Source organism: Corylus avellana, chromosome ca7, assembly GCF_901000735.1.
Source record: "Corylus avellana chromosome ca7, CavTom2PMs-1.0".
NCBI classification, from domain to species: Eukaryota; Viridiplantae; Streptophyta; class Magnoliopsida; order Fagales; family Betulaceae; genus Corylus; species Corylus avellana.
The window spans coordinates 4,547,033-4,564,583 of record NC_081547.1 but is presented as its reverse complement, the minus strand read 5'-3'; the positions used below and the strand labels follow the sequence as shown (position 1 = coordinate 4,564,583).

The 17,551-nt window shown below is 33.4% G+C and overlaps 1 protein-coding gene across 1 annotated transcript; it reads right to left on the bottom strand.

The window, feature by feature from the left end:
- Positions 1-35: 35 nt before the first annotated feature.
- On the bottom strand, positions 36-7,317 carry LOC132186864 (U-box domain-containing protein 33-like). Its single transcript, XM_059600967.1, has 9 exons — positions 6,192-7,317; positions 5,614-5,735; positions 5,204-5,325; positions 4,762-4,866; positions 4,003-4,453; positions 3,717-3,854; positions 2,695-3,222; positions 549-1,313; positions 36-445 (listed from the first exon to the last, which is right to left on the bottom strand). The coding sequence occupies exons 1-9, from the start codon at positions 6,454-6,456 to the stop codon at positions 263-265; spliced, it is 2,679 nt and encodes an 892-aa protein (XP_059456950.1). The 5' UTR covers positions 6,457-7,317; the 3' UTR covers positions 36-262.
- Positions 7,318-17,551: the final 10,234 nt, after the last annotated feature.

The window sequence follows — 17,551 nt, the reverse complement described above, 5'->3', positions numbered from 1 at the left end:
GAAATATAAAATACCAAGTTAAATATACAAACGAATTAACATGTTGTATAACGGGGAGCTATTATACAAAAGGATCAACATGTCGCGTAACAGGAGTGGAGCTGTATGTCTTGTGTACAACGAATTATGTGGCTGCAAACTTTTGTATCCAATAGATGGACCAAAAGAATAAAAAAAAGGTGAAAAGATGAAAACTTTTGCTTCTCTTTCTGGAAGTATAAACAATATGTAGAACTAAAAGAAAGAAAACAATAAAGATTTTTCAATGCTGTTGCAGCCACTCCTGTATAGCAGAACGAAGAGCGTGGTTTGGGACAAGATTGCAGTGTTCAAGTTTCACATTTGTCATAGGTGAAGTATCATGCCCACTATCCAGCCATCCTCTCAAAGCCTCTGCTTCATAAGTAAAACCATCCGCTGCCACATGTGGATCTTGCATTACTTCCTGCAAGTTTGCAAATAAGGATTTGCATTTCATGTGATGATATAATACATCAAGAGTTTCCTTCACTAATATATTGAAAAATATTAGGAACAGTAGCACCTACCTGGAAAATGGGGCAAATAAAATATGGAGGAGGCTGGCAATGCTCTCCAGGACCTAGCCGGAATGAAGACGAGCCTCCGCATGAAGCCCTCATTGGTTCAAGTACCCTCCAGACATCTGAAACGAGGTCTGGCCGGCTCCTTCGATTCATCTCACAACACCTTAACGCCAAACGAGTCAACTGTTCAGCCTGAACAAATGGCCAATCCCCAGCCAAAGGATCCAAGAGCGCTTTCAAATTTCCAGTATCTAATGCATATTGCACTTCCTTTGTTATCCCCAATGCTGACTTCCCTGTCAACAGCCGTAATAATATAATTCCAAAAGAATAAACATCTGACTTTGGAGTAAGCTCTCCTGTGGAAAGGAACTCAGGATCCATATATGCAAAAGTGCCCTTTGGGTCAGTCCTCCAAAACTCTGTTGAGTTGTCGTTTGAACTTTGATCATTAGATAATAAACGACAAATTCCAAAGTCACTAAGTTTACAAACAAAGTTAGCGTCAAGGAGAACATTGGCGGGTTTCAAGTCACCATGTATTATGTTGTTAGGTTGACAGGAGTGAAGAAAGATGAGGGCAGAGCACAACTCTGCAGCTATGCGTATTCGAATTTGCCATGGTAACGGGGGACTATTGTCTTTGCAGCTAAGCCGATCTTCAAGGCTTCCATTTGAAAGGTACTCATAGATAAGAGCAAAAGCTTCTGGGCAGGCTCCAACAAGTATAACCAGATTGGGATGTCTCAATTTACTCAATACATCAACCTGAAATACAACCAAGACCAACCAAAGTCATACAATGCCAAACTTCTGATCAAATTAAGTTTCATTCTTAAAGACTGGATATATAATTTTTTTTTTCCTATTCCTTTTTTTCATATCCTTTTTGAAATTGTGGAAGAATAACGTTCTGGAGAATTTGGTTAAAAAAAAAAAAGGAAAAGCAAAATGTTGAATAATAATGACAATTTAAGTCCCCAAAGAGCAGCAAATTTTTCAGTAGTACTCATAGTTTACTTCACGTCCAATTCTTAGTTTCTCCATACCCACACATTTTTATACATTATAAATGTGTTAACAACTGTAGCCATTACTATAGGCATCATTAAGGCTCAATTTGGGCAACCTAAGTTATTTTCCAGTCAAAACAATGCTCTTTACAACACTAGGGACAAAAACTTAAGTTTTTTAAAAGTGCAAACTGTTCACCCCTAGAATGCCAGAACGGTTCCTCCTGCTCCCCTCTGGCAGCAAACCCCCCATACCATCCACCCAACCTCGTAGCCCCCCCATCCCTGTAGCACTGCCACCTCCACTGCGCAACCTGCATGACCTACACCCCCTCCCCCCCAAACATGTGATTCCTATCCTCCACCCTACAAGTCCCTACTAGCCATTAGTTTTTGCTTCTTTTTTCTTCTTTTTTTCTCCATTGAGAAATTGGGTTATTCACGGGGTATTGGGCAGATAGCTAATGATTGTATGCAAATGATTTTAATGTCAACCAATCAAACACTAAAAGTGTTTTGGGTCTCCACCAAACAATAGAAAACAAGTGGTTTGCTAAGAAAATACTTCTCAGAAAGTATATTACATTCAAACAAACAGAACCTTAGTGTAGCATCAAAGTAGTTACAGTCAATTGCTAATTAAAATTGTATTTATGACTGCAAAATGGGACATGTTCAAGTATGACATAATAAGTTATGAAGATACACAATAGAAAAAAAAAAAAAAAAAAAAAAAAAAAAATTGACAATTGAGAAACCATCACCAATCAATACTTATGTTATCTAATGCCAAAAAATATAAAACAATATTTAGGGCAACAGACCATCATACATCCATTCATTAAACAGCAAATGGTATTGATGATACCTACTTCATAAATTTATTATTAGCTTAGCTGAGGCATTGTTATAGTTCATAATATTGCAAACACCGTTAAATCCAACTAATAACCTATACCAATTGGGTCCTAGTACTGAACATAATAATAACATTGTGAATAACAATGATATTCATAAAGATTTAGATTTTCAAGTCTCTAGATAACAAAAACAGCAATCAGCCCAATAAAATTTGAATTCAGTAAATGATTCAAGGTATCTCCCAATAAATACACACAAAATCCAAACCATCTCACCTCCTGTTGAAATTCTGATGGGCCTTGCAAGCTATGGGCATGTAGCATTTTTATAGCCACCTGTGTGTGACGCAGAACACCTTTATGAATGCTCCCATATCCCCCTTCTCCAATCTTCAGGGATGGATCAAAGTTTTCAGTTGCTTCCATAAGTTCTGAGAAAGAGAACACAGAGAAGAACTGAGGCACATGTGTGATTGAGGCCTCTCCTTGTTTCTTCCTCAGCTCCTCAGCTTCTTTAAGTGCACTGTCACGTTCTGCCTGCAAATCCTCTCGCTCTTTTTTATAAGTTTGCAAGAGTTGGACAGCAGAGACAATCTTCTGCTCCAACTCCTTTACCATCTGTTCAGATGCTGCAATTTGCCTCTCCATTGATGATTTTTGATCTTGGGCAATCCGCAGTTCTTCCATGACTTTGTCACACTCATTTTTCCTCTTTCCAAATTCCTCTCTTTCTTTTGATAGTGCTTCCTCAATTTCTTTTCTTTGCTTCAACTCCTCAAGATATAATCTTTCTGATGCTTTAGCCTGTAAATTGCATAAGATATTAACATTTTCAAGTTTACACTTAAGATATTCCATAAAAGCAATTTAATGCAATTGAAGACGATGCATACCCACTTTGAAATGTCTAATAATGATGGGTCTAGATCGTGCTATATATGCTCCACCTCTTAGATGGACCATCATGGAAGCATCAAGATAAGATCTAACACTTTTACATTAAGCCCCAATGCTAAGAGGGAAGAATGTTACATTCAGTCCACCTAACTGTTCTTCAACTTCTTATCCTAAATATGCTCAAGGTATGTGATGGTCAAGTACAAAGTGTGTAATATGTAGACAATTTCACTCCATAGGACATAACTATCGACCTTTCTTTGACATGTTAATTTCTACCCAAAATATTAAAGAATTTCTTCTCTCTCCTCTTAAAAAATATCCATTTTCCAAGCCACACAGACAAAATGATATCCATAGTAAATAGTGACGAAGAAATACAAAGGTTATAACAAATTTACCCTCCGTATGGCATCAATGGCATCTTTTTCAGCTTTCCCACGATTGATAGTCTCTTGAAAAGCATCTTGCCTTGCATTTCTGGCCTCTGCCGTAGCTTTTTCAAGTTGGTCAAAAAGAATGTCATCTATACTTTCGTCCTGCAAAAATCCAACAATTTTAAAAAATCTTTTGTATATTTTGGTCAACGATGGATTCAGCTGACTAAAAAGAAATGGAAAATGATTCTTACAAATTCCAAACTCACAATTCAAAACATGCACATCTCCCAAAAAGTTTGGCACATACCAGTACACTGGGAGGAGAAGAGTGACGAAGATCCTCTTTAAACTGAGGGAGTTCACTTGACTCAATCGCATTCTCACTTCCCTCAGCCCCCACATATGGAACCAGAGCTACGTCACTAGAAGAGCAAGTTGAGTAACCAGAACCCTGGGAAAGACTTCTTCTAGATACCCTATCCCATCCATAAAAACTCCCTTCTGCATCCGACCTGCTATCTGGAGTTGAAAGCCCTTCTGTATTAACTGGGGAAGAAACACCCATTGTGCTCCCTCCATATTTCTCAATAGTCGCAGACCTTACTCTTTGCAATAGATCTTGAGCTGGATTAGAAAGTTCTACCCGATTTATAACAGATTGTGATCTCAAGTGGTTTGACTGGCCAATTTCAATGTTTGGACTTGCTTGCGGCAATGAAGATACGACCTCCATATCAGATCCATGTAAACTACTTTCCCTGTTTCGACATGGAATTTGTATCAGTTATCATGGTGGGAAGTAAGGATAAGTTGAATTCACTTGCAGAGAATAAATTCATCAAAATCAGGTGATGATCCAAAATTTTGAAGCCACTTTCAAGGAAAGAATTTATAGCGGTTTGAAGTATACAATTTCCCAAATTAATAACTGGTCAAGCATTTTGTACCCATAGAATAGTTAAAAAGCTTAAAAGCTTCTCCATTGGGAATACATTCTTTATGTAATCACATATTTCCTCAAAGTATCGGCACACATCATTATGAATACAATAAGACATAAGCAAACCTGGTGTGGATCAGGTGCTCCTTGCAGACAAATCGAATGTGACAGAACACAGGCGCTTGTTTGCGTACATAGATGGCTTTCTTAGACCTGAGGTCCACCATTTTCCTGCAAGTTTAAGCAGTAAGGTAAACAACTTTTACTTTTTGATCTCCCTATCGTGCGTCATTCTTTCTCTGCATTAATGTATCAGCCCACAGCTTATACAGTTAGGACCCATCACCCATCTGTTTATGCTGACTGAACAAAAATACAGCATCAATCTTTTCACGCACACCCTCATCTTCTGCAACCCCCAGTGAGGCTTGCTCTATCCACTACATAAATCATCCATCAGAATCGCACAATTGCTGTGCTATCACGTGGGGGTCCACAATGCATGTACACAAAACTAAAACAAACAATGTGATTAAGTACATGAAAAAAGTCCTTCTGTGGTTTTTACCTTGAATAATGCTTGTCTGCAGCTGCTCCCATGACGAGCTGCCGGATTCCATGCTGGGAGATGAGTTCCACAATTCCCTTCTCAATAGAATCCATTTCAATATGGAGTTTCTCAGGCCGTTCCTACATTAAAAAGTTAACATAGTAAAAAAAAATCAGTAAATTCAATAACTACTCCAATCCATCAGGCTATATATGATATCCCCAACCTCAATGCTTATATCCTATCATGCATAACTATTGTAATGACTGACACAAAAACATTTAGCTTCATATCCAGTTCATGACAGAACTTAATAAAGTTTTTTTTTTTCAAAAAACAAAATGTTCACTAAGGCAGAATAACTAGAAAAAAAGAAGAAGAAAAAACACCAACAAAATTGTAAATAAAGAGGTAAGGACGTTTTATACCCCCTTTCGAAGGCAGATACGGACATACTCATCCAGGATCTTATGCATATTTTGCCTCTCAATTTCCCTGTATGCATTGACTTCCTGTTCCTTCAGTGAGCTTGCTGGAAATTTTGTTCCCACTAAATATCAAGAAAAAGAAAATACACAATAAGTTCTAGAGGAACTAAAAACCAAAAATATGCTGGCAACTTGAAGACAGAACGATTTATCAAAATCTCAGTCAACTAGGTGAATGAATATAGATTCTTCACCTAAGTTTCATCAAATCACCAAAATATGAGTTCAAAATTGCGGCCAGTTTAATAAAATTAAGATCAAACAATTTTTCTGGAAGTTCTAGTGAAATTTCCCGAATTTAATTATCCTCAGTTGTGGCCATTTTTTTTCCAAGTTTTCTCCCAATTCAACTCAAGGGACTAATCTTCTCCTCTCTCTCTCTCTACAAAACAATAACCTAAAATAACATTCATCAGAAAGCAAACCATACATGTGCGTATGTGTGTGCGCTCATACATGCATACATATGTGTGTATACTGTATATATATGTGTGTGTGTGTGTGTGTTGTAAACTTACTCAAGGGTATCTTTTGTGCAGGCTGATGAACATGAATGATGCAAAGTTTCTTGCCTCCGGAGTACCTATAAGCCCATTCCACGATTGATTTGCCCTCTTTCACATCTTTCCCCACCGCAACATGTATTATATTATCAATTATGCGCGCCACCGGTTCCTCTGCAATTTCTTGCCTACTGGCCATAATTCCTGAAACCCTAATATCATGTACTCTTAAGGAATCAACCCGTTGAATTGCAGGCACATGACTCACCACAGCCATCATAATATGTACTGGATAACTCAATCATCAAAACCGCATACCACTACTCACTTTCCTCTAAAACTTTCCTTCAGTTAGGAAACTTAATCATCAAGATCTCACACAACCTAATCCACTTTCCTTCCTTTTTACGACGAATAACTGAGTATTCAACTTTCCCCCTCTCCAAACGACACACTCTCCTCTCCAATTATGAAACTTACTAACCAAAATCTCAAACCACCCAATTCAACTTTCTCCCTCTAAGACCCAATCCAACAATCAAGAATCAATTTTTAACACTTTCCTTCTCTAAAAAAACACTCTTTCTTCAATTCAGGAGCTTGATAATCAAAATCTCGCAATACCCATTACAACTTTCTCCCTCTACAACTCAAAACTGATCAAACTCAAACTCCGCCACTCTCCCAAAACTTTCATCGTCATCCTCAATTAAGGGACTCAAAATCAAGAACCCACACTGCCCGATTCATATTTTTCCCTAAAAAACACACAGAAACCAAATTCAACCCTCTCCAGAACATAATTGTAAAAAAATCTCACCCAAATAAAAACAAGTCCTTAAACCCAATGAAAATGAAAACTTTGAAAAGAGCAATTGAAGACGGCGTGTGAGGTGACTATAGATATGATCAGAAGCAAAAGGGATGGCTTGTCTTGAGCTACAATGATTGTTCTATAACAACAAAGGAGACTCTCAAATATAAACAAATAAAAAAATAACTCTCTGCATTCACAAGTTAAACAACTCCATGGCGGGTTGATGCAGGTGCTGCGTTCCTCTACTTTTTCGCACAACAGCTCTTGTACTCTCTCTCTAGATTCTCGTACTTTCTCAAATCTTTCTTTTATTTATTTCCTTCTTTTTTTGTCTATCTTTTTGTGAGCTTTCTTAAAAGTTAAATCTACGTTACTTTGCGTGCCTAGTTTCCTTCGCTAAGAAGCTTCTGGGAATTGACAAGCGGATTGATTCCACTGCAATTGAATTACGGGTACACGTCTTAATACTTTTTTTCAAATTATCTCGCTCATTTAATAAATAAATAAATTTATATATATATATTTAAATAAATGTGAAATCTAAATCATTTGAAAAATCTTTTTTTCTTTTAAAAAGTATTAGAATGTCTAACGGCCCTCTTAAATTATATCTTGGGGTGAAAGTGGCATGAGGGTGCCTTCTTTCTCACATTCTAGTTAACTCCACCAGCACACTTCAATAAGACTAATTTTCTTCGTTAAGAAAATGTATATTATTTTTTTCTTTCTATCGCTAAGGAGTGGAAATAAAATGTTAGCCACAATTGTGATTACCCAATACAATAGTTATACCAACATTTCTTGAAAATAATAAATCTTATATATATATATATATATATATATATATATTAATTTCATAATGATGATTTGATAATTTTAATTTTCGACAAGTTTACCATTGATAATTACAACATAACTCGCCAAGCGAGCACATGTCATTACAAGTCTAATCCACCTATTATCAAAACTCATTATTCTTAATCACCCCCTACCTTATCATAAGCTTTACTCTAAATTCAGGGCTACATAGCCTTACCTTTCCTCACATTTTAGTCTACATAAATTATAAAGTCTCATTGAGGAAAATCATTTTCTATTTGCTAATCAAAACCTTTGAAATAATTCTATATAGCATATTATACAAGTTAATGGGTCGGAAATTATAATTTTTTTTTTTTGCATGTAGAAACACATTTTTTGTAAAATTTTTATTTACTTTGTTAATACTACTAAAATGTGTTTCCCACGTGCTTAAAAGACATAAAAAAAGTTATAAACTGAAAAAAAAAAAAAGAAAAAAAATCAAATTTATAGGAAAACTTATGACATATTGACATGACTCACACCTGAATAGTTTGTGAAAACAAGGCGATAGTATCGCCGCACGAGGAATTGGTGGGGACAACATTAAAGGAATATTCTCTAACTCACTTTTGATCCTCTCCTCGTAACTGTCGTCCAAGCTGGCCCACCACCTCATCATACACAAAACGCAACGGTGCCGCCTCAAGGTCCACGTGGGGTCATTTTTCGCCGTTGGATTTACCAGTTTTGTCCGCCCTGGTCAACAGCACCAACGGTCTCGGATTGGAGGACAAGTTCATAAATAAATAAATAAATAAGAGGTATCAAATTTAGGATAATCTGACTTTTGGAAGCATATCTCATGAGTCATGACCTGTCTAGGGTTTTGCATGCAAGTTACTTGACAAACACCATTGCAACTGATACTGTTGTTTTTTGTTTTTAATAAAGATTAATTTATCACATAAAATATTTTATGAGATATCTTCCATATGTTGTATTTGTGCATAAAATAAGCTGATATAATATTATTAAAAAAATTACTTATTTAGTCCCTTTGATTTGTAGTTATAATAAACTAATCTCTTGATAAATAAGTAATTTTTATTTATATTATTAACCTAAATTGGGCTATTATAATTCAAATATTTTATTAAGAAACCATCTCCTCTATTTGAAGTATCTAGAGTAGCCACTTGCATGTGTTTCATGCGTGTATAATATGTTCCATGCCCCCCTCCCACCCCTCCCAAAAAAAAAGATATTAAGTAGGTGATATAATAAAAAAATAGAAGGAAGAGAAAACATATTAACGCTCATGAACTACAACATATTGGCACTTTTCCCCTATGAACTATCAATTATAACACCTGACCTTATCAAACTACCATCTTATGACAAAAAGCCCAATTCCGTTAATCAAATGGTTTAAAATTGACAATCAACAGTCATGTACAAGTCATGTGTCATTTTATATTTTTTTCTTCCACTTTTGCCCTCACTTCAGACCAAGAAAATGACGCTTATACCCTCTAAACATGTTAACTTTATTTGTTTGAAGTGAGGGCAAAAGTGGAAGAAAAAAAAAATAGCACCATGACTAAACTCGTAATTTCGCTTGAACTTAAAACCAACATGTTAGTTAAGTCCGTTCATTAAAATATTAAAATAAAGTAAATTTCATTTTGTGCAAATTAAATTCTACATAAAAGGAATTACGTGTAACTCAACGCAAACTATGTCATCCGTTGTTAACAATAAACGTCTCACAGTAGAGATGAATTCTCCGCATCGGTTGAAAAAAAATAAAAGAAAAGGCGATAGAGAAGAATGATTTTTAAATAACAAATTTAAACTAAAAACTAAAATTATTTAATTAATATTTAAATATAAGAAAAAGCTTTACTTAAATTTGTAGCTTTTATAAACCTCAAAATTTATTGAGCCGAACCTGCCTCCAAGTAGCCTCAAAGTAAAGTGATATATATTGAGGCATATATACTCAAGATTTGGAAAGCACTCTTCTTTATGATGGATATCATATTCTAGAACCAGAAGGTTTCAATTAGTGTAAAGATAAAGAAATAATGATACACATCAAGACAAAACCTTGAAAAAACCACGAGGGAGACAAATAGGAAATGATAGGAGAGAATTAGAAGACTAGGAGGAAACCAAAAAGATTAATAGTAAATAGAGAGACTACTAGTTAAACAACTGGAGTCTAAAATCAGCAATTACAAAGGGAAAGAAGAACAAGATTGAAGATATTTTAAAAGGAGTACTCGGGATTGGAAGCATATAGGTGTACGTGGAGGGAGATTTTGGGGTCAGGGAAGACTCATGGAAGGCTCTCAGCCTCTCAGGTGGGGTGGAGATAGGGCTGGGTATCGGTCGGTTAGGACCGGTTAATAGGCTTATCGGTCGATTAACCGATAAGCTATCGGTTAACTAAATCCTAACCGATTACCGACCAATAAGAAGTGTTAACCGAAAATTATCGGTCATATCGGTAATCAGTTAACCGGTCGGTTAAATCAGTTTGGGCTTTTGTGGGCTTTTTTATTGGGTTTTTACTGGTTGCTAATTGGGCTAAAAATTAATTGTTTTTGAGGTTCAAATACGTTTTGTTGGGCTAAAGCCTAAAATAGCTTATTAAAAATTAGTTATTTTAAAGTATATTTTTGGCTAAAATACCTTATTGAAGCTTTTTTTTATTTTTTTTTTATTTTTTATATTGATCCACTACAATAATAAAAATAAAATTCTAAAAAATTAAAAATTAAAATAGCTTATCGGTTATATTGGTCACATCGGTTTTTCGATAAAAAAATTTTAACCAACCGATAAGCTTATCGGTATAAAATTTTTAACCGATTACTGACCGATAATTATTGGTTACGGTTAATATCGGTTCGGTTAAAGTCGGTAATCGGTCAATAATCGGTAATCGGTTAATCTGCACACCCCTAGGTGGAGAGATATTGGTGTTCTCACCTAAAAGATATAATTTAGAAAACTTTAATATATAGTAAACTTTGATTAATTAGGTCATAATCACTGTTTTATACAAGTAAACCATCTTGATGAGCAAGCAACAGAAAGAGATTGAACTAATTTATAATGGCTTTATTATAAGTTAAAAATGCTTAGAAGTGGTTTCAATTTTCAACCATTCAAGCCTGCTCAAGTCTCAAACTCTTATGCAATCAACAAAATTATATTATAAATTAAGTCTTGAACATTTGAAAGATTATTTTATACAACAAATATATAATATGCTTATGTGTAAAGTTTTGTAATAAAATATGAAAATAGTGGAAGCGGAGAAAAAAAGAACACAAAAGATTTTTGTTTGACTAGTCCGGCGTTAAATGCACGCTTACATCTATCATTCCTCTAACTTAATTAGTAACTTTAATGACTCGATAGGTTTACAATACAAATTACAGAAAAATGTGGCAGGTAAAGTGAAGGTAATAAAAGTAATCAAATCCTAAAATACGTATTCTTCGCCCTTTCATGGTGTATTGTAAATGGTCGCACCACTTGGATTAATATAAGCCAAGTGTTACAAGTTTAATTAAAACACCAACAACTACAAATTTGTTATAATGATTTGATAGAAATTAATTGCATGGATACTAAATTGGTCTTGCACGAATTACGTGTCAAACTCGCGCAACTTCCATAAATTAAATGTTCCAAATGGACGAATTTTATATTATCTAATATCCATACCTCCATGCATACAATTCAAACCTAGTAATTATTTCCACGACCCTTAGTTGTGGGTTGAAGTCTTGTCTGTTACACGTGAATCTTATGTGGGGTTAGTGGAGCTGGACACAGGTAGCCTTTAGTCAGAAATAGACCGACAACGACTTTAGTCGTATGATATATGTCTCCCGTCGTTCAATTTTCGTCAACAACAAAACTTACACGTACATTTGATTAGATAGGATTCTACCCACTTTCGGATCTCAAACAGCGTTTCATACAATCATCTTCTATCTATATTAGTTAAATTATTGTTATTATTATTATTTTCAATTAATGTTTTTTTTTAAATAAATGATAATTGTCTTTATCATTTCAATCTATACATAATGCTTGATACTACATGTAAGAGAAAGTATTAACTTTTAAAATAGTTAATAATATCACATGATATATATTAGAGTTTACATGAAAATTTGGATATTCTAGAAGTTATGAATTTAAGCATATATGTTAAGTTTTAATGGGGATTATTGGAATAATAAAACAGTCATAGTATAACCTCACATAAATAGTAGTATTAAATACAGACACAAAGGAGAGGATGCTATTCCTGTTTCGACCATTGAATTTCAACTTAAATGGTCTAAAGACTAACCGTGTTTTGCAATGAATGCATGTCTCATGTTACGACAATTTCGTTGGTATCATTGCATATAGGGGTGTAAATGAGTTGAGACTAAGCGAGTTTTCCTTATTTGGGCTTAACTCATTCAAATTTTGCTCGAGCCGAGCTCAAGAACGAGCCAAAAAATCGAGTCCAAGCTCAAGCTCATAATGAGTCGCGTGAGCTAGCTCTTATATTTAATTTAATTTAATTTTTTTATTATAAATTTAAACTTCAAGTACTCTTAAACAGCTCAATAAACCAACTTGTATATGAGTATTTGCTTAGCTTAACTAGCCTAATATGGAGCCTGAGTTAATATAGTAAGGCACTTGGTTTCGAAGATAGATGATATACATCATTTTATAATAAAATGATGTTATTAGAAAAAAAAAAATTATCAATATTTAATATTAATATGAGCAACTATGTGAACAACTACCAATTCGAGCCTTATACAAGCTGTTCACAAGAATAATCGAATCGAGCCTAGTCTCGCAAGGGCTTCGCTCACTTAACCCCCCTAATTATTTTTGCATATGGAATATCTATAACCAATACATATATAATTTAACCTCATTTTACAAAATTCTTTTAGTGAGAACGGTCAATAATAACAGTCCTTTCATAATTCGTAGTACATGCATGAACGCGGTTTAGACCAGTGAGAAAAAAACAAACATACCGTGTTATAAGTCCATGAAATGGGTATAGAATTTTTCCAACCACAAGAGTAAGTTTTAAATTTTTATTTCGGCAAATATGTTGGAAATTATGTTGAATCTGACCAAAGAAATATACGATTGAAAATCAACATTCAGGCTTGGTTGGCAAGTAATTCAATTCAAGCAGAAAGTCTCCATTCTCGCTATACCCTACCTATATCCTTATCTTCTTCTTCTTCTTCTTCTTCTTCCTCTTCTATCCTCACCATCAAATTCAACAATTAAGAACTGTTTAGCTTTAATACACTTCTCTCTCTATCCAATTTTTAGCATTCAACGACAGGGCATTCAATTGGGTAGTTAACAATCGCCTCCCATTCGTATGAGTTACATACAGACGAATTTTCAACCCTTAATTCTGACAAGTTGAATAATGAAGTTTAAGTAGGCAGAAACAGATATTAATTTTGTCTTATAAGACAACATCATTTCTCAAAAAAAAAAAAAAAAAAGGCTTTAGACAAACACCATGCCTATATAAATTAAGTCAATAGTTTTGTTTTAAAAAAAAAAAGAAAAAAAAGCCCAAAATACAAAGCGGATGTCACGGATAGTTAGTACAAAAAACCCACTTGCCCGTGCATGATTATGGGCGGATTCTGCTCACCTTGGACGGGAGTTACACCCTATCCACCCATATAATTTGGTTTACACCCCAATGAAAGTATGAATCCACATTCATATTGAATAGATAGGACCTTATATAATTGACTTATATTTCGTTGAGTTTATCAATCGGTTCATTTTATTCAAGTCCTGCTAAACCTCTTTCACAGTTCCACCTTTGCACCACCAATATTCTTAATCTTAGAAGTATCACAAAACAAGTATTCACAAACACCCAATATTTTGCCTTCTTAATTCTTTCTTTGGTGGTTGTTGATAAGTACTTAAACATAAATTATTGCATTAATTATGTAATATTTAAGATAGTGTTAACTAATTCATGTCTCATTTGTACCCACCTAAATTGAAGGACGGCGATAACGGCATATACCAATCAGGATTCCGTCACGGTGCAGCATGCTATTGCTAGATATGACATTATTTTTTGTGCAAAAAATGGTATGCATCAATGACCAAATAAATATTTGGTATTATTTTTTTTAAAGGATAATTTTATTTCAAATTGGATTGATGAAATTTTTTCTAATTTAATTTATTAAATTAATATCTATTCTTACGCATTTTTAAATTATTAATCATATTAAAAATGTAAAAAATGTTAGTTTAATAGATTGAATAAAAGAACACGTTTTGTTTTTGTTTTTTTTTTTTTGTTTTTAATGAAGTCATGCATATCTAGAAGATGGATAACACATTAAAGAAGTGGAAAAGCTAATGAAGAAAGAAAAATAATGAAGACGGCCAATGTGCCACTGATCTTGATTTGTAATCTTGATTGTGATTTGTAACCTCCCATTCTATGGCGATTCTTTCGGGGATTGGTCTAATAACCATAGACACCATGGATAGATACTGTTGTAAATAATTTTACAATTAATAATAAATTTACTTATTATATGTTTTTGGGCTTTTATTAGATGAGGTGAAATTAGTAATAATTAGTAACAAGTGCGATTTAGGGTGCGTTTGAGAGTGCGTTTTTTAAAAAATAATCTGCGATTTTAAACCAAATCGCAACTTTAGGGTATTTGGGATTGTGATTTTAAAAACGCAAATTTTAAAATCGTAAAAAAATCTGCGATTTTCATAAGCTGATTAGAGGGTTCTTATTTGAAAAAGTGCGAATTTAAAACAAAATCACGATTTCTATTAAAAAGATATTTGACCCAATAGTTACCTTTTTAAGAATGGAATGAAAGAAAAAAAAATACTAAGAATACCCACCTAAAATATATTAAAACCCTTCTTTTCTCTTTTTTTCTTTCTTCATCCTCTCTGTCTTATTCATCCTTATTGGTAATTTGGTCATGAAACCGCAATTATATATTAATATTATCCAAACACTCAATTGATAAAAAAAAGTATTTTTTAGTATGTTTTACCAAACGCCTGTGCGATTTTAAAAACGTAATTTTTAAAAACACAATTTTTAAAATCGCACTTATTGAAATCGCACTCCCAAACGGGCCATTAACCGTCAGAATTAGATAACCATTAGTAAATTATGTGAACAAACGTTTAAAATTAAAATATTTATTCATTTTGAAACAAGATATTTCTTTATTCATGGAAAGTTACTTATAGCATTTTTAAATATTATTTATTTTAACTTTGTTTCTACTATTAAAAAAATATGAATATCTCACTTTTAAAATCTCTTTCTAAAATTAAAAGCATTTTTAAGAGTTCAAAAAGCTTATAAATGATTCGATCGCACTTTTAATAAAAGCATTTGTGCAGACAAAATCTAACACAAGAAAAAGTTGACGTATAGAAAAATGAGCTCACTCAATGAAATAGTTGCAGTATTGAAAATCAAAATAACCATTATATAATAGTCTGCATTTACCAAATTAATGAACAAATAACATCACATAAATTGCAAGATACATGCAGCACTCTTTTTTTTTTTTTTCTTTCTAATCAACCTGAGAGATAACCAGAAGAGCAACTCGATCAATTGGTATATACCAAGTGATTAAATAGATAATAGAAGAAAAGAAAAATAGAGAGAAATCTAATTAAGGGTGTTAATTAGCTGATTTTGCAACATCAGTTCGATGGATATCATTCTCTACTTCGCCTTATGTTGTTATGGTCGACATATAACTCAACACCAGAGAGTTATCATCCGAAGCAACCGCTTGTAATTGCTGCTTGCAAGCGTGGCAGGTGATTTGAAGAATGGTGGAAGTGACTTGTTTGATCATTAAATAATTGGTCTTTGTTTTTTTTTTTTTTGTTGGAAAAAAAAGAACATTACAATCTCTCATTCTCTCTATCAAAACTTTCATTATTCTGAAAACATTTTCTTCAAATTGGTTTCTAATCTCTTGATAGAATAGTATTTTTAGAGTATTGGGTTTAACTTGTTTGGGCGTAAGGTAGTTAAATAACATATTGAATATGAGCTTTATTATATAGGGGGATTTGCTGTAACCCATGGCACGCCAATTACACTTGGGGGTAATTATTTTTTTTTCTCATTAACTACAACGCATTGTCACTTTATCTCTATTAACTGCCAACCGTACCACACAACTATATCAAACTACCATTTTATACTCAAAAGCCCCCTTCTGCCAGTTAAATGGATTAAAATATACAAAATATTTTTTTTTAGATGCTAAATCTCCTTAAAAAACAAAAATACCCCAAATAAAAAATTAAAACAAAAAATATAAATATATAAATTATTATTATTATTATTATTATTATATTTTAACCGGCAGCCATCCCCCTTGGGGGAGGGGGTGGCCAGCAATCCACCCCCAAAGATGGCTAGGGGTGGCTCGTCGCTACCCCCAAAGTGGAAGAAAAAAAATTTTAAATGACACAGTTGACCATCAATTTTAATCATTTTGACAAATAGAATGAAACTTTTTGTGATAAGATGGTAGTTTGATGGGGTCAGGTGTCATAGTTGGTAGTTCATTGAGAAAAAGTGTCAAAACATTGTAGTTCATCGGGGCAAAAGTTAATTACCCCTACTTTTTTTTTTTATAAGCAAACATAAGAATAATAAACTTTCTTCTTGCCATCTTCCTTCTCTCTAACGACATAAACAACGTCTCTTCCTGTAAGGCAATAATAAATTTGGGGAAACTTTATTTTGACCCCCTGAACTTTTATTCGATTTTACAAACCCCCCATGAATTTTCAAATATTTCATTTTAGACCCTTGAACTTTCAATTACTCTCAATTAGAACCATTCCGTTCATTTTAGCCGTTAAAAATACAAAAAAAATACCAAAATGTCATTGATTTTCATTTTTAAAAAAATTAAAAAAACGTTTTGGAAGTTTGAATTTTATACAAAAGTCAGAGGTATAAACATCATGTAATGTTTAAAATTTGATGGAGGGGTCTACATTGAAAGTAATTAAAAATTCAAGGGTCTAAAATGATAAACTTGAAAGTTCAAAAAGAATTTATAAAATCAAATGAAAGTTGATGGCCAAAGTGAAGTTTTCCAATCAACTAACAACGGAAATGTCTCTTTCTCTAAGAGAGGAGCCATATTTTTATGTAAAATGACTCATCAAAACTCACTTTTATTTAGTTTAGTTAAGTAATTTTTAAATTTCTTTATATTCGATTAGCTATATTTCTATCTATTCAATTAAAATATTATTAAAAGTAAAAAAAGTTTTAGGAAAAAGAAAACATGTGAGAGGAAAAAATGAACAAAAAAAAAAATTGGGAAAAAGAGAACATGCAGAGAAAAAGTATGAAAAGATTTGGGAAAAAGAGAAAACAGGTGAGAGAAACAATAAAAAATAAAATAGTTCCCTTGAAAAGTGCTGCTACATTTAACTTTTCTTTTAACTCTTCCAATTAAATATCTATTTTACATTTTTTTTTGGCTAATCAAATGTAGAGAGTTTTTTAAACATTTGAAGAGTTATTTTAGATAAAAGTAACATTTGGCTCTTCCATTGGGAATGCTCTAAGAGGAGCCATATTTTTATGTAAAATGGCTTCTCAAAACTCACTTTTATCTAGTTTAGTTAA

Coding starts and splice junctions, on each gene's coding strand:
- LOC132186864 (XM_059600967.1), bottom strand. CDS start 6,456: ATGATGGCTGTGGTGAGTCATGTGCCTGCAATTCAACGGGTTGATTCC. Junction 5,736..6,191: donor TGCACAAAAGATACCCTTGA/GTAAGTTTACAA, acceptor CTTGATATTTAG/TGGGAACAAAATTTCCAGCA. Junction 446..548: donor TTATTTGCCCCATTTTCCAG/GTAGGTGCTACT, acceptor GCAAACTTGCAG/GAAGTAATGCAAGATCCACA.